The 25,192-nt window shown below is 57.1% G+C and overlaps 1 protein-coding gene across 4 annotated transcripts; it reads right to left on the reverse strand.

The window, feature by feature from the left end:
* Nucleotides 1-1,275: 1,275 nt before the first annotated feature.
* On the reverse strand, nucleotides 1,276-25,192 carry TTC34 (tetratricopeptide repeat domain 34). 4 transcript variants are annotated; one of them, XM_041771795.1, is made up of 9 exons: nucleotides 25,108-25,192; nucleotides 20,306-21,123; nucleotides 12,058-12,916; nucleotides 10,553-10,793; nucleotides 9,211-9,415; nucleotides 7,861-8,027; nucleotides 6,691-6,961; nucleotides 5,666-5,880; nucleotides 1,276-3,989 (listed from the first exon to the last, which is right to left on the reverse strand). In XM_041771795.1, exons 2-9 carry the CDS (start codon nucleotides 21,078-21,080, stop codon nucleotides 3,462-3,464), a joined length of 3,261 nt encoding a protein of 1,086 aa, XP_041627729.1. In that variant the 5' UTR covers nucleotides 21,081-21,123; nucleotides 25,108-25,192; the 3' UTR covers nucleotides 1,276-3,461. The 4 variants fall into 4 exon arrangements, with proteins under 4 accessions (XP_041627729.1, XP_041627731.1, XP_041627728.1 ...); XM_041771797.1 differs by lacking the exon at nucleotides 25,108-25,192 and adding an exon at nucleotides 21,754-21,899 and having other exon boundaries at nucleotides 10,553-10,778; XM_041771794.1 differs by lacking the exon at nucleotides 25,108-25,192 and adding an exon at nucleotides 21,754-21,899.

Here is a 25,192-nt window from a genome sequence, read left to right on the forward strand (position 1 = left end):
GTGCAGCGAGTCCCAGCTCCCATTGCTGCCCAGGACCTTCTAGAGGGTGGATTTGAATCCTTTCTCCTAGGTGAGCTCAGGGGCCAGTGGAGGCCCCCTGCTCACCCCTCCTTGTCGCTTGGTCAAGAGACGGGAGATGGGTGGTGGCCCAGCCCACCATGGGAGCAGAGCACCACCTCCCTTATTCACCCTGAAATCAGAGCAGGTCTAGGAGTTAGCCTTGCCCACTGCTACGATGGGGGGCGGGGGCGACCCTCAGGCCCAGCAGACACCTGCCCTTGGCTTTGGGGCACACCCCTTCCCGTCCCCCTCCCCGTCAGGTGGGATGCTCTGGGGCAGTTCCTGTCCTCTGCACAGAGCCCAGCCCTACGTGGCAGGTAGCCCTGGGCCTCTGTAGGGCAGGAATCAGGCTTCTCCTCGGGTCTGCCCATCTGCCCTGTTCAGAGCAGACAAGGACTGGAGAAAGCCCTCAGAAAGCTAGGGTGAGAGCCTGGCCTGTAGGAGTCCCTCCCACACCCTCCCAACAGCTGTTTCCTGATGCCAGGCCTTGAGTATCCTAGATGGGAGGGAAGGGACTGGAATGGTCTGACTGTCCCTGAGCCCCCAAGCCACCCTGGTCCCCTCACCTATGATTCATCACAATCAGATGAGAGTAGAGCCATGGTGCCAGGCGCAAAGGGGTGGTCAGGAAGGACCTCGTGGGGCCCAGGGAACATGCAGGGGAGCGTGGTCACCAAGCTGAGGGGCGTGGGTGATGGCTGGCAGCTGGTTTGGAGAGACTGGGTCATCTGTCTTTGAACCTTGTTGTTGCTACTCCCATGGTCCCACCCCAGGTACGTAACTGACAGCTTCATAACTAACGAGCAATTCTATTAAATCCTCAGTATCTGAATCACCGGTGTGGTTTCTCTCTCCAAAGTGGACCCTGACAGATACATAAGTTGGTGCCAAGAGTGGTCCCCGCCACCAGACAATGACAGTTGGATCTGGGGCCTGACTGCTGAGCTGTGCTCCTTGGGAAGGAGAATCATGGTGTGCAGTGGTTTCACAGCAAATGGCGCTGTCACCACAGTGGCTGTGACTCGCCCACCGAATCAGGGGCTGCTGCATGTGGCTGTTCACAAAGTGACAGTGGCCACAGGGACTGTGGCATGGGGTGGGCTCTCTCGAATATCCTGGAGCACATACGGGCAGGAAATGACCAGCTCAGGTCACAGCCTGGGAGTCAGAGGACTCCAGGGCCCTTGAGAGAAGCTCCAGTGACAGACACAAGGCTGATGGTGTTGAGCCAAACACATTTATTTCCATGAGCCGTGCAAGTACAGCGTTGGTTGCATTTGCAGTCTCATCAACTTTCTTATTAAGAGTTGGGATGCTCATTGGGAAGGAATGGGAGCCTGGAACTAGGACGGTGCTCAGATGAAGCTGAGCCCCTTTCCAGTGGATGCAGCTCGTCCTCCGGTGCTGGAGACTTGCCTTTTTTTCCCTTTATGAATCCTGAGAGCCTCATGTGGGTCAGGTGCCCAGAAAGGATGCTTTCTATTCAGCCTCCAGAACCCCCTCCTTCACCCATTGCCTCCAGACCACAAATCAGGTCTAATCTCAGCATCCTCGGTGGGGTGGGGGTGGGTCAGGTACAAAGCTTGATCCTGGAGGAACTAGCATATGCACCCCAATAATTGCAAGATTCCACCAATTCACAAGGGACCCTGGGAATTTGTGGGAACAGAGCCTGAGGGTGCTAGGCTGTGGCAGAGAGAATACAGCTCTGGGCGGGGCTGGCACCCGCACAGATGCTGAAGATAATGGGCTGGTGCACACTGGTGGCTGGGAGTGATGCCACCAGTTCATGTGTTCGAGTACAATCTTCTCCAGTGGCCTACAGTTAATAAAGCTGAGATGCTAGAGCCTCCCTAATAGAACAGGAGTCCAGAGGTGTAGGGATGACCCATCCTGTGTGACCATGCACCCCGACAGCAGTCCCCAGGAGGGATGACAGGGCCTATTTCCTCTAGGCTCTATTTCTGTGATGCACTGCGTGAACGTGTTTCCTGACCTTAAACCATCTCTGCACTCCTGTGTATGTTGCTCAGAGTGTTATTCTTTTTTAACACACCATTGGATTTGGGCTTGTTGGCATTTAGGATTTCTGAACTGGTAATTCATAGACTGGTTTGCAGCTTTCTTTTGGTTGAGATTATGCTTTCTTCAGCAAAGAACTTGGAGGCTTTTCTTTTTCTTGGCATAAAGGAGTTTAAAGACACTTGGAATGGACTATCCTCTAAAGGTTGACAGGTTTTGCCGTCTGGAACTGAGCCTGCTTTTCCTCCAGGACAACCGTGCTGCAGAGGCTTTAGGCCGATTGTGGTCATTTAGTTAAATATTTGCCTAGGAGCTAATCCATTTCATCCCAACCTCCAAATTTATCTGCCTAGGGAAACATTTCATGATGTTTTTAATCTCCTCTGTATCTGTTACTTTGTCCTTGTCACTTTAAATTTTGTTTCTGTAGTGTGCCCGACATTAAGCTTTTGGCTGCCAGGGTGTCCATTTCAAGACATCCGTGGGGAGTAGGTGTTGCCGGCTGTCTGACACGGCTGTTAGCAAAACAACCAGGTAAGGTGGGCCGCCCATACCTAAGGTCCTCTCAGAAAGCTCACAGCTCCCTCAGTGACTGCTTGTGGGACCCTGCTTGTCTCCCGAGACCCCATCCCAACTCTTCTGCTTCACACTAGCCAATGACGAGCAGCCCCACAGAACCCGAGATCCCACCCAGAGGTGCTACTACAGCAGGATGCCAGGTCCACGTCACTTGGCCACTGGGCTGTGCAGTGACGGGCGCCCTCAGACCCGAGTGAGACCTACTCTTCTTCCTGCTGGGAGAGCTGGTGGGGCTCGTGCAGCCGTGCGGCCAGTGAGGGCCCTTGTGCTCTGTCTCTCAACAATTAGCTGTCGGCTCATCGACTTATATTTTTGAAGAACTGTGTTTTGCATTTATTCTTCTATTCTTTATCCCTAACTTATTAATTTCCACTTTCATCCTTAATCCCTAGCTCCTGATTTCCTTAGTTTTATTGTCTTTTGCTAACTTCTTGAACTGAACACACACTTCCATTTTCCTTCTGTTGCTTGGTAATCTGCTTGGGGCTGGATCTTCCCTCAGCCCCGCTGGGGCTGTCCTACAGGTGCTGCTTTGCACAGGTTTTAGGATTAGTTTTTCAATATTCTTTGATTTCACATTTGATCTCCTCTTGGACCTAAGAGCTGCTTTACACGCAGGGAACTTCAAGATGTTAACGTATAGCTTTGTCATCTTGAGGTAATACTATCTACATGCTCTTGTGGAGTCTCTGTCCTCAGCTGAGTGTGCTCTGCATCAGGCCTGCCGTATCCTGTGGCTCGGGAGCCTGGGCAGGGTGGAACGGCGGGGTGGCTGGAGCTTGGGCCTCAGGAGCATAGGGTCAGTGGAGCCGGCAGCCCAAGGATGCCTCCCTCCGGATTCTGGCTCTCAGCCTCTTCAGGCTGCTGTGCTCGGGGTCTGCCAGGAGGCCGTTCTCCACTGCTGTCCAGGCCTCTGCGTAGCGCTGCTCCTCCAGGCAGGTCTGGCCATGGCACAGGAATGCCTGGGCAGTGGGGGCCCGGCCTGGCCGCTCCCACAGGCTGCTCTGGGCTAGGGTGGGTGCCAGCTTGAGGGCTTGGGCAAAGGCCCCCGTGGCCCCATCCCCATCCCCCAGGCTCAGCAACAGGCGGCCCCGGGAGCACAGGTCCTCCACCCGTGTCGGGAGGTCGCTGTCCCCCACATCCACCCGGAGGACACGGTCCAGGTCCTCGAGTGCCCGGCCAAACTCCTGCAGCTCAGCCAGACAGGTGGCCCTCAGGCGCAGGTGACGGGCGCTGCTGCCGCCGGCGAGCACAGCCAGTGAGCAGTAGCCCAGGGCTTGCCCAGGCTGCCCTGAGCTGAGGAGGGCGTTGGCCTCCTGGGCTGCAGCCTGCACAGAGGGACAGAGGGACAGAGGGAGGTCAGCCCGAAAGCCCCAGCCCCTTCCTCGGCCCTGCACAGCTGGGACAGGGTGGGGGCACCCCCGCAGCCCCACCACCCCGGAGCCCGGCTCAGGAGGGACTGGTTCGTCCCTTCCTCTAGCCCTGCTCCTATCATCTGGCGACCGGCTCCGAGTCTCAGCCCCGCACCCCCCCGCGGTCACCTTCCCAGCAGGCCCGCGGATCCCCGGGCTGCCCGGCCGGCGGGCAGCAGCAAGCACCGCCTCTGCGCAGCCCGGCCGAGGCCGGGGGCAGGGCCCGCTGCGCGTTGCGGGGTTCCTCACCATCGGGTCCCGCAAGCCCTGCAGAGCCGGCCGACGGGCAGAGCGGCGCTGCGGGCGGCCCACCTGCTCGGGCAGCGGCCGGCACGGCCTCCGGGGCTGCCATTCACCAGCTGCGCCAGCCCCGCCCCCGGGCTCCTCCCGCAGAGCGAGGCACCCGGGCCCGCCTCCCGTCCCGCGGGGGAGCTCCGGCCTCCGGGGCCGGCAGGGACGCCGACGGCCACCCGGGGGGCGCACCCGCGAGCACGCTCCGCACCCCGGGAGCGCGAGCAGCGGGCCCGACCGCGACCGGAAGCCGCCGCCGAGCAAGCGCAGTGCCGCCGGAGGGCGGGGCGTGCGCCGGAAGCGGACGCGACCTCTCCGATCGACTTCCGGGTCGGCCCGCGTCCCCCGCCCCGCCCCGCGGTCCCGCCCGCCCTGCGGCTCGCGGGCTCAGACCCCGCACCAGCGCCCTCGCGGGGCCCGGGCCCGGCCAGCCTCCGCGGCGCCGGGACCCCCGCCAGCCCCCCCATTCTCCTGGCCCGCAGCTGCTCCCCCTGCATCACCCGTGGCTCTCTCGGCCCTTCCCACCGTCCTCCCGAGGCAGCAGCGTGGCTTCTGTTGGGGGGCGCCCCCAGAGCACCCCAAGAGTCCGGGGCACGCGCTGCCCCCAGGCCCTGCGACTCCAAGCTGGGCTCGTGCTCTTGGCCGCGTCTTCTTGCCGGTCCCTCCACTTGTCTCCCCTGCAGCCACTGGAGGGCGGCGCCCCCCGACCTGTCCCCCCCATCCCAGCCGCTCCGCCTCCATCCTCTCCAGCTGCACTGGCCGCCTGCTTCTTGGCCGTCCTGAGCTCTCTCCTACCCCGGGCCTGGCCTGGCTGTGCCTTCATGGTTTCGCCTCTGTTGCCCCCTGGTGACCCCACCGCCCCCTTCACACCAGCTCTCCTGGAGGGGCACCCTGGCACTGTCTTCCCTGGGATGGGAGGCCCGTGGGGTGGGGTGGGGGGCTCAGGATATTCTTGAATACACAGCGGGATGAAAAGCCAGCCAGAGGCAGTGGGCCTGCCCAAGGCCCCTCCGCTCACTGCCTGCCTGCTGCCTGGCACTGTGGGGCGGGGGGGGGGGGTGTGCCTTTCTCTGCCTGACCTGGGAGTTGGCGTGGGCTCCCTGCCAGGGATCAGGGCTCCTCTCCCCCAGGCTGATAATGCCTCCTGCAAAGAAGCTGCGAGGTTGTTGGTGTTTAAGGTGGCCAGGCTGGCTGCCCCCTGCCCCTGCCAACTGGAAGCAGGCGAGCAGGGCGGGCAGAGCTGCCACAAGGATGGGCCCGTGGTGCTGGGGCGGCCGGGGTGGGGGCTCCGCGGGGCACACCTGGCTGAGGCTCTGCTGCTCCGAGGCCTCCAGGCGATGCAGCAGGAAGCCGAGTTCCGGGGCGTCGGTCTCTGCCAGGCACTGCAGGTCCCGCACAGCAGCCAGCACATCTCCCTTCTTGAGCCGGAGCAGGCCTCGCCGGGCTCGGGCCGCCTCTGACCACGGGGTGGAGTGCAGGGCTTTTTGCAGGCAGGCGCCAGCTTCCTCATAGCTGCCTGTCCGTGATCGGGGAGGGACAGTCAGGGGGGTGCTGGGGCGGGGTGCAGCGGAGGCAGGACATTGGCCATGGTGCTGGGAAGCTGGCCATAGCCTCTCTTGCTCAGTGTTGGCTCAGGGAGAGGCCAGCTGGTGGAGGGCTCAGCCCTGGGGTCAGAGGGACACAGTGACCCCACGCCAGTTCCAGCTTGCCTGGTGACCCAGTCATTTTGGGGGGGGGGGCGGTTTACTAAAGCCCATGACGCCTAGGTTGAGCAGCATGGCTCTGAGCATCATCACTGTGGTCACCACAAGGGTCTCTCCCAAGCACCTGCGGGAATATACACTCTGCAGCAAGGTAGCATAGGCTTTGGTGGGGGCACTTCATGGGCCTGGAGGTGACAGTGACAGGTCAGGGAAATGCAGGCTGCATAGAGCTCTCCCCTTTCACGTTAGTAGTACAATATTCTCAGGATTGTGGCACATGGGGCCTTGACACAAGCCCAACGAGGATGGGGCCTGGGGCTCCACAGACACTCTAAACATCTGCTGAATAAACATACAAGTTAATGAGAAGGCCCAAGCGTTTGGGTCCTTTTATGAAACCCCAAATCGCTCCTTTGTCTCTCCTCCCTGCAAGCAAAACCACATGAGTGAATGAGAGCTTGCACCCCAGGCCCCACCCGGGGACTGAATGCCAGGTACCAGAATTTGGGGGTGGAAAGGACCTCAAGAGGCACTGAATCCAGGGTCTCTCTCTTGCTTTATGGGAAAGAACCAGGGGTGAGAGGGCCAGGACAGACACGTTCCCAAACCTAGGCTGGGCATACCTACTGCAATGAGCACGTCTGCCAGCAGAATGTGCCCGCTCAGCTGCCCGGCATCGATTCTGATCAGCGTTTCCCCCACAGCTAGGAGGCCCTGGGCATACTCATCGCTGAGGGGGTCCCTGCGGTCCTGCGGCTGGCTCAGGAGGGCCCGACAGTGGGACCAGAGGCCCTGGGCAATGAGGGCCTGGGCCTCTGGCTTCAGAGAGCAGATCTCAGGGACCGCTGTCCTGGGGTCGAGCTTCAGAGCCAAGAGGATGTCGTCCAGGGCCTCCTGCAGGGATAGGAGGGCAGGCTGGGCACCTGCCTGGGAGCTGGGGATACCAGGAGGGGCAGACCACCCAGTTCCTGCCTTTCCACATGAGGGCCCATCTGGTGGGTGACATGAGCAGAGCGTGGCGAGCTATGGTTCGTGTACCAGAGTTCTGGAGATGGAGGGATGGCCAGACCCGAGGGGGGTTCGCACTGAGAGAAAGCCCGTGCCCTGCAGGAACGGAAGTCAGGCACCAGTGCGCATGGAGGAAACGCAGCCATCCTGAGGGCCAGAGGGCAGTACCCCCTCTATAGGCTCTCCCCCAGTGCCTGGGATCATATCTCCTTGCTTCCTAGCACTCCAACCCTTAAGTAGCTAAGAAGCTTGGCAGGCAGGTCACCTCTGGGCTGCAGGACTTCAGGGCAGACACTCATTTTCAGTACTCACCTGCCACCCTGCTCCTGGCTGAGAAGCTCCCCCTGCCCAGGGCAGGTTTTCTCTGAAAAGCACCTGCCTGGAGCCTGACAGGGTGTGGCCCCTCCCACCCCTGTCCCTGCCCACTGACCACCCGAATCCAGGGGCTCTGTGCAGACCGCTCAGGGAGTGGTGCCCAGTGAGGCAGCTGAGGTCTTGTTATTTTAAGCAGAGAGAGGGGGGTGTCTAGTAGCCCCGAGGACTTGCACATTCTGTGCTGAGGCTGGGAGGCAGCAGGCCTTTTCCCATGAAGGAAGAGACTTTCTGAACCCAGCAGAGTGATGATGGAGTTTTAATGGCTGTCACATTCAGGACACCTGGCCCTGCTCCCTCTGTGCTTGGGGATGGGAAGGAAGGTATCCTGGATCCTTCCAGGTGCCGCCTCCCCTGAAGCACTGTTACCCTCAGCCCACCTGGCCAGCCCCAGGCAGGGAGGGGCGCGGTACCTGCTGCTGGCCCAAGGTCAGGTGCAGCAGCGCCCGACCGCACAGCGCCCGCACGTTCTCCGGCTCAGCCCGCAGCACTGAGTTGAAGTCGAACATGGCAGTCTTCTTCTGGCCCAGGAGCCCATAACAGCGGGCACGGGTGAGCAGGGACTCAACTGCCTGACTCCCTGAAGAAAGGGGGGGTGGCAATGGGACGTGACTCCTGTTGGGCTGTGGTGGGTACAGTGTGCCTGCCCTCACTCAGTATCTGCTGGTGCCCAACAGGGGGTGCGGCAGGGGAGGCACCAGCTCTGAGGCCACCTCAGGGGGCTCACAGACCACTGGGCACCAGCACACAGTCTTGGGGGGCAGCTGGGGTTGAGCTGGGTGGACAGAATCTAGGCTGCTTGACAGTCAGACAGAGGAGGGGGCACCACAGCTGCATCTGGGGTGAGGCCAGGTGAGGGGCCAGGAGACGAACGGGTCTTTGGGCTGGACATGGAATAGCTGAAAGTGTGAAGGTGCCAGCTGGGCAGGGAGCAGCCCTGTGAATGTGGGTCAGAGGCCCCTCCCCAAGGACAGCACCACCACGCCCCCTCCCTGTGTCTGTCCAGTGACAGATGCAGTACAAGGCACGGGCAGGATGCTCTGGATCGTGTCCCCTTCCCCACCTCGTATGTGGGGCCTGAGCTTTGCACCAGGCACCACCCCAGCGCTGTCCCAGAACTAGCTCACGAAATCCTCACTCCCACCTGTGTCTGTCACCTACCTTGACAAGAGGTAAGTGCAGAGCCACCTAGTGGAGTCCACCTGGTGTTCTGATCCAAAGTCCACACTTGGAATGTCCGTGCACCCCAGGAAATTGGGGTGCATCCTTGGCAAAGTCCTTTCCCTCCAGCATAGGTGCCCTATGCCTCCCCCCGCCTCCAAGAAGGCTCCACTCAGGAGGCTGTCACCCAGGATGGTGCTGGATGGGGTGGCTGAGCAAATATGGTACACCAGCTACACTCAGACAGAGATGCCCCTACTATTTCCAGGAAGGACTTAAGGGAACCAGGACCTTTCCCAGTTGGAGAGAGAGGGGCCAAGCTGGGAGAATTGCCTCAACCACTGCTGGCCCTCCTGCCCACATGGCCCAGGGGGTGTGGGCTCGAAGCCCAGAGTATTGGGAGGGTCCCAGCTCACGTCGAAGAGCGCCCCCCCACAAACAGCTAGGGCCTCGGGGCAAGGCCTGCTCCGCCAGGGCACGCACACCCCGGTGGACTAAGAGTGGGCTTGGATCCCCCAGGTCTCTGAGCTTCTCATGGCTCCTCGTGCCCCTGTGTACCTGGCACAGGGTAGGAATCCGGGGGGTGGGCGGGCAGCTCCTACCTGCAGCGAAGATGGCCAGAGAGAGGTAGGCGATGGCCTCCCTGGTGTGGGCTGTGCTGTCGGCCCTGCTGGGCCGCGCCCGCAGGATGGCCAGGGCCCGGGCGTGGCAGTGGCCTCGCAGCAGCTGCCGGTCCTCGTGGCTGAAGACGTCCAGGGTGGGCTGCAGGCAGGCGGTGTCCCCGGACTGGACCACCTTCTTCACCAGCTGCAGGAGTAGGACAGTCACCGGGTTCGTCCCTGTGCGCGATGCCCAAGACCGACAGTTCCACCCTCGGCCCCTCTGCGGGGGCGTGGGGGGGCGTGGCCCACAGCTGGGGCGCGCGGGGGCGGGGCGCGCGGTTAGGCTCGGCCACAGGGACTGCGCGTCTCCCGCGCTGGCGCGGCGCACCCGCACCCGGAAGGCAGAGCGCGGCAGGTGCGCGCCGGGCTCCTTTCGTCGGCGTGGGGTGGGGTCGGGCGGGCCCGGTGTCGCCTCCCAGCCTCTCCCCGCCGTGGCACGGAGGTGGACACCTCGCTCCACGCGCCCGCACTCTGCAGGTCCAAATGAGAAGCGCGGGGAAAGGGGGCTTTCAAACCGCACGGTGAGCGAGGGTCCCGGGAGTCCTCCCGCAAATGCCCTGGGAGCGGTGCCCGCTCTGGGCGGAGGGAGGCCCGGTGGACAGAACCTCGGCTCTCTCGAGCGGCTCCGTCCCACAGACCCGATGCTGCCCCTGCTGGCCGCTCGCTGAAGACACAGCGGGCACGGGTGAGCAGGGACCCTCTGAAGCAGAGCCGAAGAGCGATAGGTTGGGGCATCCCTCCCTACCCCACCGGTGGGGCCCAGCGCAGGGAGACCAGGAACCCATGTGGCCCGCGCAGAAGCAGCTGACAGGCCCCAAAGCCCGACATCTTCCGCGGGAACATAACCTCTGACTCCCTCATAACACCGGAGGGAGGTGAAGTGCTGCTTTTCCCGGGAGCAGGTGAGGTACTCTGCCTCCCCCTCCCTGGACAGGTCACCTCCAAGCCTACTTTACTTGGGAGATTTGGGGCGAAGCTCAGTCTACACCTAACTTTCGGTCCCTTTCCTTTATAACACAACAAAAGCAAATATGAAGCGCTAGTGCATGCTGGAGACCTGCTGGGCCTTGGGTACCTGCTCCAGCTCTTTCAGGGACAACCCACAAGACCAGGGCACAGACAAAGAGACTGAGGGTCAGGGAGGTGAGGGGGCCTTGCTGGATGGAGGTGGCAGAGCTTGGGGCCAGGACAAGTTTTACCTGCTCCAAAGTCCAGGCCAATGGGCTGTGGTCTACTTGCACCTGCCCTGTGGCACCCCACCTCCCAGGGAGGGCCTCCTCACCTGGTTTGCGTCATAGAAGAAGCCCCTGCGCAGTTGCAGCAGGGCCAGTCGCACGAGCACAGGCGCCGCCTGGGGCCTCCGGGAGAGGGCCAGCAGCAGGGCCTTGTGGGCGTCCTCCAGACGGCCCAGGCGGTACAGGGCATCAGCCCCCAGGAGGCTTGAAGCCTCGTCTTCCCTGTCCAGCTCCATCAAGAGCAGGGCCAGCTGGTACACACCACGGGCGTCCCTGTGGAGAGAACAGCTGGGAGAGAGCCAGCCCAGCCCCATGCCCACACCCCTTTTAGCTGCCCAGGCAGGTGGGCCACAGGCAAATTCTGTCCCCGTGCACTGGGCCAGGCAGCTCCCTTCTCACCCAGCTACAGATCTCGGGTCCTGCTGGAAGGCCCCTCACACATGCCAACTCCGGAAGGCATAGCTGCCCTCTCTGACATACATCCCTTGGTGCTCACTTCCTGCTCCATCCTCCCACCACCCCATGCATGGGGCAAGTGTTTTACAGATGGGGATGGAAGCTGTGGGCTGACCACAAGCCAACTGTGTCTTAGTTTCCTTTTCTGTAGAAATAGGATAACAGTGTTGGCCTCGCAGGGCTCAGGGGTGTCACAGGCAGAGTTAGATATCACACAGGCTGCCTTTGGAATGTTCAGGAACTCCCACTAGGAAGAGGGCTATAGCCTCCAGTTATGACAATTGCCAGAGACAAAAGTATAAGGGGCCCCCAACCTGGAGGCAGAGCTGCTGTCCAATGTGCCCCCCTGGGGAGGCTCCCAGCTCAATGCTTTGAGCTTTGCTAAAACATCTTCCTATCATGTCTCAGCAACCAGATGAGTGCAAATCAAAACAGCTGCAGGTTCACCCATTAGGCTGGAAAAAAACTCCAAATTGAACATCAGGGCTGAAGTGGGTGGGGCAGCTCCAGGAGTCAAGGACTTCACAGGGGGCTGTGTTCCCAGACCCAGAAACCCCACCTCTGCCCAGTCTACCAGAACATCGTGAAGGCGTCTGGGCTACAACAGAAGGCAAGGCTGTAGGAATGGACAAGGAGGGACCGGGTGTTCACAGGATGGGCCATGGCTTGGGCTGCGCAATGAGGAATCTAGGGGCAAAGGAAATATCCCTGATCTACTAGTGAAAAAGGTGGGCTATAAGTTGCAGCTAGAGCGCACAGTTTAGTGAACTGTATTTTCTATGCACAGAGAAGAACTAGAAGGGAATGCTATTGCTGGGTGGAGTGATGGGAACGCTTTATTTTTTCATTCCCATTTTTGAGTTCTTAATTTTCTATGACAGGCCCACAAAGCATCCCATTGTTGGGGACCGAAATTCCTAAGACCTGGGCTCCTGCGCTAAAACTGTGAACCAGGATTCAGGGAAATCCCCCAGGGGCTTCCTGCCTCAGTTTACTCATCTGTCCAAAGGGAAGACACACGCCCCCCCCCCCCCCACTACCTCTCAGGAGACCAGAATGAAGTGGTAGCCCCAGGGGTGCGCCGGACTAGATTTACCCTTCCTGCTCCTCGGGGCGGTCCATCTCCACGGCTTTACTCCTGCGGCCCTGCGTGCCCGCGAGCCCCAGGTCTGGCCTCCGCTGCAGCATCCTGCGGCCCTCCTCCCGCAGCACCGTCAGCAGGAGGCCTCGCTGGTTCCAGGGCACGTAGGCCTTGGCGATGAGCAGTGCTTCCTCGGGCTGCAGGCGGCAGGCGGTGACATAGTCCAGAGCACCCAGGAATGCGCTACCCTCCAGCACCCTCAGCAGCCCCCGGCCACACAGCGCGCGCACGCAGCTACCCAGGTGCGGCGGCCCGTGCTCCACCACCTCCTGGAAGTCTTCCCGGGCGCGCTGCGTGTCGCCGGCGTGCAGCGCGCAGAAGCCTCGCAGTGCCAATAGGGGGGTGCGGTCCCCGGGGCAGCCCCGGGCGCGGTAGTCCGCGCGGTCCTTGGGGCGCGCAGGCCGCAGCAAGCGCTCGCACAGCGCCCGCGCGCCAGCCGCGTCCCCCGCCAGCAGCAGGCACTCGGCCAAGCGAGTGCCCAGTGCCGGGCGCACCCTGGGCGGCGCAACGCGCAGCAGGACACGGAGCGCGCGGGTCACCGGGGCCAGGAGCTCGCGGCCGGAGTTTTCGCGGAGTTCGGCGCGGCTCCGCACGGCCTCCTGGAAGTGAGCGAAGCCCAGGTCCGCCGCCTCCTGAGCCTGGGCCCGCAAGCGCTCTCGGTCCCCCGCGGACAGCACCACCTCAAACTGCCTCCGCGCCCCCGAAGGGCTCTGGCGGAAGGCCTCGTGCAGGTCCTGAAGCAGGTCCTGGGTCCCACAGTCTAGGAATAAGGCCGCAGCCGCCCGAGTGACCAGCAGAGCGGCCCGACGCTCACCTAGGGAGAGAAACAGTGGCACTGGTCCTGCCTGTTGGGTCACATCCTCCAGGGAGCCTCCTGCAGCCTCCGCGGTCCAGTGCTCTGGACCCTCTGAAGCATCTCACAGCATCTCCCTAGAGCGTCCCAATAGCCCGGGACATTGCATCACCAGGATGAACAGTCAGTGACAGAGCAGAATCCAGGCAGACAGCCCTGGGAGGACGGGTAGGGGGGTGGGGGTTCAGCCTCATGCACGCCTACCCAGCAGCATTCTCTTCCTAATGACTTCAGATTTTTTATTTATTTACTCATGAGAAACAGAGAGGAGAGATAGATAGAGAGAGAGAGAGAGAGAGAGAGAGAGGGAGAAGCAGGCTCCATGCAGGGAGCTGGATGTGGGACTCGATCCCAAGACTCTGGGATCACACCCTGGGCTGAAGGCCCGCGCCAAACTGCTGAGCCACCCGGGGTTCCCTCTTCCTAATGACTTCAAAGTCAGCCTCACTGCTGGGCCAACAGATAAATTTAGTTACAAAACCTGTTTATTTTTTAATGATGGATTTGGGGATTGAGAGCCCCCTTCTGGGATTTGGAACAGGGCCCCGGGGGTGAGGTTCCCATCAGCAACAGCATCACCTCACCATCTTTGTACCTCATGTCTGAGTGTGGTCATGAGGATGGGGGATTTCTGGTAACGAAAGCCAAGCCACCCTTTCCCAACAGGGCCCCAGGAAGGTGCACCCCATGGAGAGCATCCCCAGAAAACCTGGTGCTGGTAGGAGCTCAAGATCATGGGCACCCACACTGGCATTACAGGTTAGGAAAATACCACTGGGGAGGGAAGGTTCACAGAACTCCAGCAATTCTCACTCCTGCATCTCAGAACGTCCACTCTAGTGCTTTTGGCATGGGGTCCTTCACAGTTCTCAAAGAGCTTTCCCTCTTAACGTAACTGAAGCACCTTGGCAATAATAATCCTTTACAGTGAATCAGGAGAGAGCAGAGCACTTGCATTTCTGCTGCCCTGCCCTGTTACCATTTGGGTAAGCATCATGCCACACCTGAGTCATGTAAAAAACAAAAAACAAAAAAACCAACCAACCAACCAACTAACCATCAAGGTCACCCTGTCTAGTCCTGGTGGCCAAAGTAAAAGAGACTTTGGGCCTTTCTGTCAGTTACTAACTCCCGACAAAATACTTCACCTGATTTTTGCAATAGTTCATGGATCTTAGGGAGTGAACTCTGTCCTTAGGGAGTGGGGAGATTTGTTATTTATTTACCCACATAGAAGTGTGTTCTCTGCTTTGCTTTTGAGGCTCCAATTACACACATTAGGTTTCTAGTAATTGTCCCACAGGTCACCAGGATTCTGCTCATTTTTCTTGTGTTCTTCATGTTGGATAATCTCTATCTTCAACTTGACTGGCCCTTTTGTTTTCTCCATTATGCTATAAAAGTTTCAATTCTAGAATCTCCATTTTGTTTTTTTTTTTTTTTTTTAGTTTCATTTATCTGCTCAGATTCCACATTTGTTCAGCCATTATGACCATATTTTCCTTTAGTTTTTGAACACATCCATAATAGTTCCTTTAATGTCCTTACTCTTGGGCACCTGAGCCTCAGTTGGTTAAGCATTTGCGTTCAGCTCAGGTCATGATCTCAGGATCCTGGGATCAAGCCCCATGTTGGGCTCCCTGTTCAGTGGGGAGCCTGTTTCTCCCTCCTCCTCTGCTGTTCCCCCTGCTTGTGCTCTCTGGCTCTCTCTCTCTCTCTCTCTCTCTCGCTCTCTCTCTCTGTCAAATAAACTCCTAAAAAAAAAAAAGGCCTTAGTCTGCTAATTTCAGCATCTGGATCATCTTGGGGTCAGTTTATATTGACTTTTTTGTCTCCTGACTGTGGCTCACATTTTATTTTCCTGTTTCTTTGCATGTTTCTTCCCTTTTCTTTAAAATTGTACACTAGACATCTGGTTAGTGTTTTGTAGAGACTGTGCATTTATTAGACATGTTCCTCTGAAGAGGACCAAATTTTGTTTTAGCGAGCGGTTAATGGGATAGGATCCAACTCCATATTCTGTCTTACTTTTGCTGGGCTCAGCTAAAATCTCCATTTAGTTCTTGCTACTTCCAGTAGCTGCTCTTTCAGACCACCCAGGCTCTCCCACTTTTGTGTAGTTTGATGGTCTACCAAGGATTTAATGCACAGATGTTGGGTCTAGCCCCCTCTGTGGCTCCCTCCTTTTCAGGATCTTTCTTCTGAACTTCCAGTTACTTTTTTCAGGCTGAACTCTGTCCTACAACATCTCAAGCCAATAAAACTGCAGCTTCCTGTTCTATGTGGATAAAGCATGGATTGAGGTATTTCTTTGGGCAAAAAGTTGCAAGGTTGCAAATCTCACATTGGATAATCCTCATAGTTCAAGGGTCAACTTCCTGTTTCTGCCTACATTTGGTCACTGTCCAGTGTCTTCATATAATGGTATTTTGTATTCTGTCCAAATTTTATCATTGCTGTCTGTGGAACACAGTCTGGTCAAGCTAGTCCACTATTATGAAAGTCTTCTATTATTAGACTTAAAATTTTTGACAGTATGGGAGGATACAAAATGCTGTCCCATTGTTGTTTTAATTTTTATTTTCCTGATTACTAGTGAGGCCAGTTTATTTAATTAATATAATAATTTTTTTCCCCAGTCTGGTGGGTGGAGAATAGTATCTCACTGTTTTAATTTGCATTTGTATTCTTACGATGATGCCGTACATTTTTCATGTTTCTTTGCCATCTGTGTTTTCTTTATGGGAAATGGTTTTGCCAATTCTCATACTGGATTTTTTTTCTTATTGGAATGTAGGAATTCTTCAAATACTCTGGGTATTAATCTTTTGCCCATTGTATATTTTGCAAATATTTTCTCTCTGAGGTGCATTTTCCTTTCATTTTCTATAGGTATAGGCAAAATGCAAGTTTACAAAGTTTAATTTAATCAAATGTAACAAATTTCCCTTTACTGTTTCCACTGTTTGTATCTTAAGAGGTCCAGCTATCCACAGAAATTTCAATGATATTCTCTTATATTTTCCTTTAGAAACTATACGACTTAGCTATCACATAATCCATCTGGAATTAATTCCCCCCCCCCCCAGAATCATCACCATCCACTGAATAACGGTCCTCTTCTTTCCCTCTACATCTGCGATGCTCACTCTCACATATTAATTTCTGGATATCCATGGGCCTCTTTCTGGACTTTCTAATTTGTTTTATTGGTCTTTCTATCTATCCTTTAAGTCAATAACCTTCTGTATTGGGTAGTATAGCTTTGCATTAACTGGTAAAGCAAATATTTATGCCACCACCTTCTTCTTTTCCATCTTCTTCTTCTCCTTCCCCTCCCCCTCCACTACCACACCTCCTGCTTATTTCTTTCCCCTCCTTTTTCTTTGTCTTGTCTATTATTTTTTTTGTTCTTCTATTATAATATCAAATCTTTCTAACAATGGACATTGGATATCTATTTATGTAGGTATTGTTTATTGTATTTTATTAAAATTTTATAATATTCTCCACAAGGCTGTATGGTTGTTTGAAATAAATTATTTTCTGTTGCTATGGTAAATGAATATTTTAAAATTATAAAGTTTCTTTTTTTTAATATATATTTTTTAATTTTTATTTATTTATGATAGTCACAGAGAGAGAGAGAGAGGCAGAGACACAGGCAGAGGGAGAAGCAGGCTCCATGCACCGGGAGCCCGATGTGGGATTCGATCCCGGGTCTCCAGGATCGCGCCCTGGGCCAAAGGCAGGCGCCAAACCACTGCGCCACCCAGGGATCCCAAATTATAAAGTTTCTATTTGTTGCTGGGGTCTATAAATATAAATGCTTTTTGTATATTCTGTTAAATTCTGTTCCTATATCTAATATGTTTTTGTTATTTCTGTTGGGTTTCTACATAGCTAATCATATTGTCTAGAATAACTTTGTTTTTTCCTTTTTAGTCTTACATTTATTTTCTTCTTATCTTATTGCATTGGCTAGCATCTCTAGTATAATAATAGATAAATGGGAGAATAGGCAGCTACTACATTCTTGATTTTAAATGGAAGTCTTTATTAAGAAAAGATTTATTTTATTTATTTATTTTATATATACATGACAGAGAGACAGAGAGAGAAAGCACGAGCAGTGGGAAGGGAGAAACAGACCTCCCACCGAGCAGGGAACCTGACTTGGGGCTCGATCCCAGGACCCTGAGTCATGACCTGAGCTGAAGGCAGATGCCCAACTGACTTGCCACTCAGGCGCCCCTAAATGGAAGGCTTCTATCAACCATTAAGTTGATATTTTGGTAAGATGTTGATAGATATTAGCTTTTTCAATTAAGTTTCCTTCTATTCTTTGTTTAAGTTTGTAGGGTGTCAAAAATATTATAAAATGCTTTTCCTGAATTCAGTGCAATGAGCATATGTTCTTTTTTCTTTCATTAATGAAGGTAGTGAATAATATTATAATGGAAATGTAAAATTATAACTCCTATATCATTTACCTGAGTTTTGCCTAAAACATGCATCAAAAACTGTTGCTCTGACTCAGCAGTTTTATTGGTTACTATTGCTGTACAACAAGCTTCCCCAAAACTTAGTGGCTTAAAAGAATGACCATTTCAACAGTCAGAAGACCCACGGTTCTTCCTCAATCTGGGCTGAGTTGAGTTGAGCTGGATAGTTCTGCTGATCTTACCCAGGGTCCCTAAGGCCTGCAGCCATCTGTTGGCTTAGGCAGGAGGGTGTAAGGTGGCCCCACTCACAGGCTGGAGGCCTTACTGTTAGCCATTGGTAGAGCCTCCCTCTGTGTGTGCCTTTGTGGTTCACTGGTCTAGCTTCCTAACATGGCACTGAGGGTGTTGCAAGAAGATGAGTGTAGAACCTACTGGGTCCCTTGAGGCATGGCCTCCAGAATCACACAACATCACATCCACTGCACTATTTTCTATGGGTCCCAGTATGTCTTGAGGCCAAGCCAACTTCTGCCTCCTTGCTAGGAAGAGCTTTACCAACCATGGCCAAGCTTTCCACCTACTGCAGTAGTTCTTAATGAAGAACCTTGAATGAATGAGAGATGGTTGCTGTGGGCACTTTGGGAAGATTAGCCAGTCAGGGAACCTTGGTGCCTGGATGCTTACCCAAGGGAGATTTGAGTTAAAACTATAGTTATGCTTGTCTGCGTAGAGTGTCCCTGTATGTCTGCTTACCGAGAAGGGCAGAGCACTGTCCCACATGAACAGGGTTTGTTCAGTGTTTTCAAGGACCTTTATAATTAGAATACATTTGTTATAGGGGACTTGTTTGTAAAAAGTCTGTTGTAGGCGATTTATTTATGCATGTTGTAAGCCATGTTTGTGCTGACGGTAGCAATAAGGTGACCCCCTGTGACACAGTGACCTAGGGCTAATGAATGCAGTGATTCTTAGGAAACATAGTCCTGTCCACTTTAGAGCCAAGGCAGGACAGATAAGCTTCCTGGCAGTCCCCTCTGGGTTGGGGGGTGGGCAGGCTTATCTACCACACTTGCTCCCTAAGGTGGTAGCCTTGGGAGTTCTGGTCTCTAGGGGGGCTTCTGTTGGGCATTAAGGTGGAAGTTCCCCATCCCCCCAAGGAGCTGCTGAGTGCCCCCAGCCTGAAGTGGCATTGCTCCTGCTCACAGGCCACTGCACATGTCTGTTTTGGGCATGGAGGGCATCCTACTTTCTCACAAGCTCAGGATTCTTTGTGTGTCTGTTGAGCTGTTTGGACCCTCTATAGTAGGAGGGCTTCAGGGCATCTGGTCTAGCACATTTCCAGAAACAAATCTGCCCACTTACTTTTCAGTTCTCTCAGCCTGATCCCTGCCTCCCCAGCACACCAACACTGGGGTCACCAGTGAACCCCATGCGGCACATAAAACAGATGGTTTCTGTCCTCTCATGGCAGACATGGCTGTGCACACCTGTCATCTTGCAAACACCTGCATCTTCTGGCTCCTCATTTTCTTCCTCCTTCCTGTCCTCCTGTCCTCCTCTCCCCTTCGCTGGGTCCTGCCTCATGGGGACAGTGTGGTGGGTCATTTGGAGCCCACCATAAACACTCCAGGTGCTCTTGGAAATTGCATACGTTTTCATGACCTTTAAAAAGGGGGTCGCCCACCGTGTGTTGAATGAATGGCAGCCAGCCCTGCCGTTCCCCATCTGCAAGTGTGGCTGTCCCCCTCCTTCCATATCAAAGCCCTTAACGCTTAATCCCTTCTGTGTAGTTTGGATTCTGAAGCCCCTTCTTCAGACCAAGCTCCCCTTCATCTTGAGGTTCAGTGTTCAGCTGTCTAATGACATGTCCACATGATTGACTCAAGGGACATCTTTTTGAGCACTTAGTGGGCGACACCATTTTAAGGGTTTGATACATACTTCCACTGAAATAAAAACATCCAGTTCAGAAGTGGGTGTAGCCACCATCCCCATGTGCTCCTGGGGAAGGGCACAGAAAGGCCATGCAGCTGGGAGTGAACTCAGAGCGTTGGGGGTAGGCTGGTGTGTGGCTTCTGGCTCTGCGCCCACCCACTCACCCACTGCCCACACTCCCACCAGAAGGAGGACACAGGAAAGGGACCAGACAGGTGCAGGATCTCCAACTGGGTGCATCCAGCAAGGTGCTGGCAGGGTCTGAAGCCCCTGTCACCCCCTTCCCTGTCTCCTCCTCCCCTGTCACTGCAATCCAGTGGCCAAACTCCTAAACTCATCCTTGACCCTCATCCTCTCTCTGCGCCTTTGCCATCTCCTCCCAGGACTGCGCCTAAAGCCTCCCAGCCTGATCCTCCTCCCAGCCGCCCAGCCTCTCAGCAGCTTCTGTTACCACTCTGGCTCACCGGGCACATTTTGCATGCGGCAGACGAGAAACTATAGAATGTGCCCCAGGGTACCTCACTCCACAGTTTAGAACCCTCCTTGCTGCCCTGGGGGTAAAAGCCAAAGTCCTTTCAGGGGCCAGCAGGGCTTAGCCACCTCTATTTCTTCCGTGCTTCCTCTTCTCCCTCTGCTCCTGCTCCCCAACAGCCACTATGGTTCCATTCAGTGGCATGGACACCCCAAGTTCTTCCTCTTTTAGGGACCTGGTGTGTTCTCTTTCTGCTGCCTGGAATCCTTTAGTCTTAACTCAAGTGACATCTCCTCCAAGAAGCCTTCCCTGACCACCCGGCTAGAGCAGCACTTTTTCTTGGGTGCTCTGTAAGGACAGGGCTTGTCACCATGGTGCCCCCACCCCTGGAACAACCCCCCCCCACACACACTATAACCAGGATGTACGCATGCTGTGAAGGCACAGCTGGACCAACTTTCACCCTGGCCCTTAGGGGAACAAGAACCATACTCTTACCTTGGGATTGGCTGCCCATCAGATCCAGGGCCCGGCTGCATGCTGCGCGGCAGTCCTCATACCTGCCACTGCGGAGCAGGGCTTCCGGTGACAGGGCACTGCTCCAGGTGCCCCCAGGGTCCAGAGCCCCCAAGAGTCCCCGACAGCCAGTCTTCTGCTGGCTGATGGGGTCCTCCGCCTCCTGGCGCCCTGAGATATAGTCCTGGAGGGTGCTGATCAGCATGGGGAGGTAAGGCTGCTGGTGGGTTCGCACAAACGCCACGGTCCGCTCTGCACTCGTGGCAAAGGCTTGCAGATATCCTGCCACACCAGCGTCTACCTGCACCCCGGACAGGACCCAGGCCAGGGCGCGGGTCAGCCGAAGCTCCAGGGCTTGCTGGGAGTGAGCATCCAGCAAGGTGCTGCAGCGCTGAACCACTTCCTGGTGGCGCCCCTGTGCCAGCAGACTGGCCAGGGAGTGCAGGACCGCGGCTGGGTGGTCTGGGCAGAGGGTGGCCAGGAAAGCGGAGGCCTGGGTCCCTGTCAGGGAGACAACCGCCATGCCGTCCCAGTGGATGGCCGGGATCTGGCTGTCACCGCGGCACCAGGCCTCTAGGGTGGCCACCACAGGTGCCCCTCGGGCCTCAGCCAGGGCAGTTCTGACCCTGCGAATGGCCGAGGGGGCGTGGCAGCTGAAGGCAGCCAGGTAGAAGGCCGTGGCCAACGGGGGCTCTCCCAGGGCCAGGTGCTGGTCTCCTTCCCGGCAGAGACAGGCCACAAGCTCCTGCGCCGACATCACGCCTGTGCCCGTGAGGGGCCCATGTCCAGCTCGAGGGCACCTGGGATGGGGGGAGTGTGGTTAGTTCCCACCCCTCCCCACAGAGACCCCAAAGTCAGTGCAGAGCACCCTTGACGAAGAGCTGGGCGGGGCTGGGCTCATCTGCCAGGGCTGGCCAGGCTCCCTTCCTCTGCAGAATGGGACCCTTCCGCTGCCCGGCCACCCACATGAGGAGCTGGGAGGCCTGCGAGGTCAGGGACTCCAGACCCTTGTTCCCCAACCCACCCCCAGCAGAGGGCCCCAGGGGAAGGTGGAACCTCCCCAACCCCTCCCTGTCTAGGTCACAGGGGCCAACTCTCTCAGCTGAGTCTCCAGAGACCCTCCCAAACTCAGGACCAGGCCCCTGCCCGCCTCCCGAAGCCCGCCATTCTAGGGGGGTGCAGTGGGCTGCTGCGTGGTGAGGGGCGCTTGCCTGGCTCTTAGGAGGGCCGGGCAGTCCAGGTCAGGGGGTCAGCTCTGAGGTTGGTTCTGGGGACCAGCCCCTGCCACTGCCCTCCACCCTTCCCAAACCTGACCTGCAGGACAGTCTCAGGCCCCAAAGTGCCTGCACACAAGCCCCATCCAATACACAGACACCTGCACGAACACCCGCACAGACACCCCGCGACAGAACACACGCATGCACACTCACAGGCACACGAGCTCACAAGCATGCTCGCCTGTGCTCCAAGGGCGCGCGGGGACGGTGGGTGCGGCTCCGCCAGAGGGTCCGTTTCCCAGGAGAGCGTCAACACCCCGCCTCCGGGCTGCTCAGCGGCGCCCCCCGCGGCCGGGCGCGACCCCGCCCCCGCCCCGGACCCTGTCCCCGCCCTGGGCTCCGTCCCCGCCCCAGATCCCGTCCCACCCTGCCCCCGACCCCACCTCGGACCCCGCCCGCGCCCGCCCAGCCCCAGACCCCCTCCACCCCACCCCAGCTCCGGACCCCCACGCCCCCGCCCCGGGCTCCGCCTTAGACACCCGCCTCCGCCCTGGACCCCGCCCCCGCCTCGTACCCCCCCCCCCCCCCCCCCCCCCCCCCCCCCGCCTGCCCCGGACCCCGCCCCCAGGCCCTCTGGGGCAGCCTTGAAACCGTGAACCCCGAGTTTGTGGGGGTCTCGGGGCCACTGGGGGCCGGAGCCAGCCCTCGCCCATCCTTGCGGTCCTCCCAGTTGGGGAGGGAGCTCCGCGGAGAAGCGCCCTGGGCCGCGCCATCCCAGAGCTCTGCCTTCACCGCCAGCCCCTCTTCCCGAAAGGTGCTTCCAGGGAAACCGGCCACCCCAGGCCGGCCCTCCACCTGGGCTCCTGCGGGCCTGCCCCTCCGCACCGGCTGTTTCCCACACCCTGCAGCCCCACCTTTCTGCACAGGGGCCCCTTCCCGCTGACTTGCTGGCTCTGGCCGGGGGAAGGGGGCCAGGTGCCATCTGTCTTGAGCAGGGGCCTGCCCTCCTTGAGGCAAGTCCCAGAAGGCGGCTCTGAGGAGCTGTGACATCGGCCTGCTGGCTGGGGGTCACCCTGACTGTAGCTGAAGAAGGGGTGAGACATTACGTGATGTTTTAGGATCCCCCTCCATCTCCTGCCATCCCCACCCCAGCAGCAGCAAGAAGCAAGATAGGAGGGCTCTGCAGGCAGGGGCTGTTGCATCTGGGTCTGAGATGCTGAGCCCCACTCAGGCAGCTTGGGGCAGGTGGTGGTGGTGGGGGGGCCAGGGGAAGATAGATGAATTGCGTGTCCCCAGAGAGATCATCTTACTTTGGGCAAGGGACTCTTCCAATTCAAGTTGCCAAAGTGCCCAGATGCCAGGTGAACCCTGGTTCCTCTGCAGGGCTCAGGAAAATAGGTGGATTGAGTGCCTGCTGGCAGAGTGGGGGCAACATGGGTGCCATGAGACAGAGGAGGGAGCATGGGGGGCACTGGAAGCAGGAGCTGCTGTGACTCTTTCTCAGGGTCCAGGTGTCCTGGGATGTCGGGCGTTGGCCAGTTGGCTCATTAGGGAGGGCACCATGGGCGGAGGCAGAGTCTGGGATCAAGATATGCAGAGGGCAGGCAGGTGTGATGGCAGGGCCCAGTCTCCCTGACTTTCACAAGGGCACAACACCCGAGTGATGAACGTGTTGGTGACAGTTTATTAAGAGATCTCCCATTGCTTTGATTACTTTCACTTAAATTACCCTAATTAGGCAAAAGCCATATTGGAGCAGGGCTGCCACACGGGGCTTCGGGAAGGGCCTGGGGCATGCCGGTGGCAGGGCTGCCTGACATTCACCATCACATTAGCCCTGATGGGTCCCCCGACTCTCTTCCTGCACACAGTTCCTGCAGACTCACAGGCGCAAGCCAGATGAAACGGTGGTCTCAGTGGGTCACCAGCTGAGAGCAGCACACATGGGGGCAGGTAAGCCCAGAGCACCTGCTTCATGCTATGGGGCTGATGTTTCAGAATGCAGGACCATGAGCAGGTATGACGTATACAGATGTGTGGCCTCGGTGTGACCTGAGTTCAGGAGGAAGCTGACTTCCCGTGGAGAGGGGTTTTTGCAGTTTCTGACCTGTATCAGGTGGCGGTGATTCTGAACACTACCTTTGTGCTACTGTGCCTGTCAGAACTGGACAGAACAGGACAGGTGGTGTCTTTGAGGGGGGTCTATGGCTCATCTGCAGCTTTAGGGGGCATGGGGTTTCACTGCGACAGATCCCACAATAACCGCATGTGAACACCGGGCCCCCAGGGGCTGTTCCTGCCCACCCAGCAGCCCCAGTTTATGCTGTCACACTTGGCCGGGTTGAGGGAGGGATGGGGCTGCCCCCGAGGAACTCTTGCACTCCTTGAAACAGCCATGGAGTGGCAGCTCTGAGAGACAGGGGCTCCCATGTCACGGCCTCAGCAGGAGCACGTGGTCCCTGCTCTAGATGCCGTGGTAGTCATGCCCAACTCTGGAATAAAGACCCACTGGCCAGAAAAGGAGCTCTGAGCCCATTACCAGGATTTTCTTCGGTTTGAGCAGAAACACAGCAGAGGAGTTGGAAACAGAGGTAGTTTAGGGATGTGGACTCTTGGCTTTGGCCTTCGGATTGACCTTACAGTTTTGTGACTTTCTCCTTGTGGGAGGTGGGCTCTGTCTGTGGGTAGCACAGTGGGGTCGCCTGCCTGGGGATGAGGTGCTTGGGCCTGTCTGGAGCTCATCGTCTACCCTACCAGTTCCCGTGCACAATGACTTCATTGTATAAGGAAACTCTCCAAACCCTTTGCCCGGGATGCTCCTCTGGGAGGACCCACAAGGCCATCAGGCTCGGGAGGTCAGTGCAGCCACCACCTTTACAAAAGCAGGTGTGCTTTACTCACCCTTACCCGTTCCCTGTCCTCCAGATACCTGAGTGCTCCCTCAGGGCAGGGCCCAGAAACCAGAAGATGGGGGCTGGGCCTGTCCTGTGTCTGCCCCACCCCATCTGTGGACCCTTCTTGGTGAGGAGAGAAGTCTGGGCCCTTCTGGTGCCTGGGAGCTACCACCACTCCCAGAGCTCAGGTGGGGCTCCCAAGTGTGGACCCTTGGTACCACCCAGGAGGCAAGCTGGCTGGGCCTTGGCCTCTTGGCACAAGAGGGTGGGGAGGCCAACACAGACAGGCCCGAGCTTAGGTTTGGGGATGGTACTGTCCCCCTGGGGGCTTCCTGGGGCTGCCTGGCACCTTACCTCTTCCCCCAGGTACCCAAAGGGAAGACAGATGCTTTATGTCTCAGCCAACCCCAATTAGAAAGGGAAACCCCTTAGCAATAGCCCATGACTACATCCAGTGCCCCCGAAAGGTGACTTGGGGCTCTCTGCAGGGTGCTTCCTGGCTGGGGGACCATTTGAGGTTCTGGCTATATCTCTAGGCTCAGCCCACCCACCGCCCCATAACTCCCAGGGCACTGTCTCAGGGCGTGTGAGCCCCCTCTGGAGCCCACTGGATGTGGGGCTCAAGATACCCTCGGGACTTTGAGGAGCCCCTCCCTCACTCTGAGAGGCTTACCTGTGGCCAGACAGGCGGAGATCCAGGGATGGTGGTGGCTTGTGGGAGCCTGGTTGTCACCAGATGAAATTTCAGCTTCTTGTCC

Source organism: Vulpes lagopus, chromosome 10 (assembly GCF_018345385.1).
Source record: "Vulpes lagopus strain Blue_001 chromosome 10, ASM1834538v1, whole genome shotgun sequence".
NCBI classification, from domain to species: domain Eukaryota; kingdom Metazoa; phylum Chordata; class Mammalia; order Carnivora; family Canidae; genus Vulpes; species Vulpes lagopus.

What these genes read in the sequence shown, in the direction of transcription:
- TTC34 (XM_041771795.1), bottom strand. Translation starts at nt 21,080, where the DNA reads ATGTCGGCGCAGGAGCTTGTGGCCTGTCTCTGCCGGGAAGGAGACCAG. An exon ending in TCTGGCCATCTTCGCTGCAG is followed by an intron (nt 8,028 to 9,210) that starts GTAGGAGCTGCC and finishes CCCTTTCTTCAG; the next exon opens with GGAGTCAGGCAGTTGAGTCC. An exon ending in AGCAGCAGAGCCTCAGCCAG is followed by an intron (nt 3,990 to 5,665) that starts GTGTGCCCCGCG and finishes CCCTCTGTGCAG; the next exon opens with GCTGCAGCCCAGGAGGCCAA.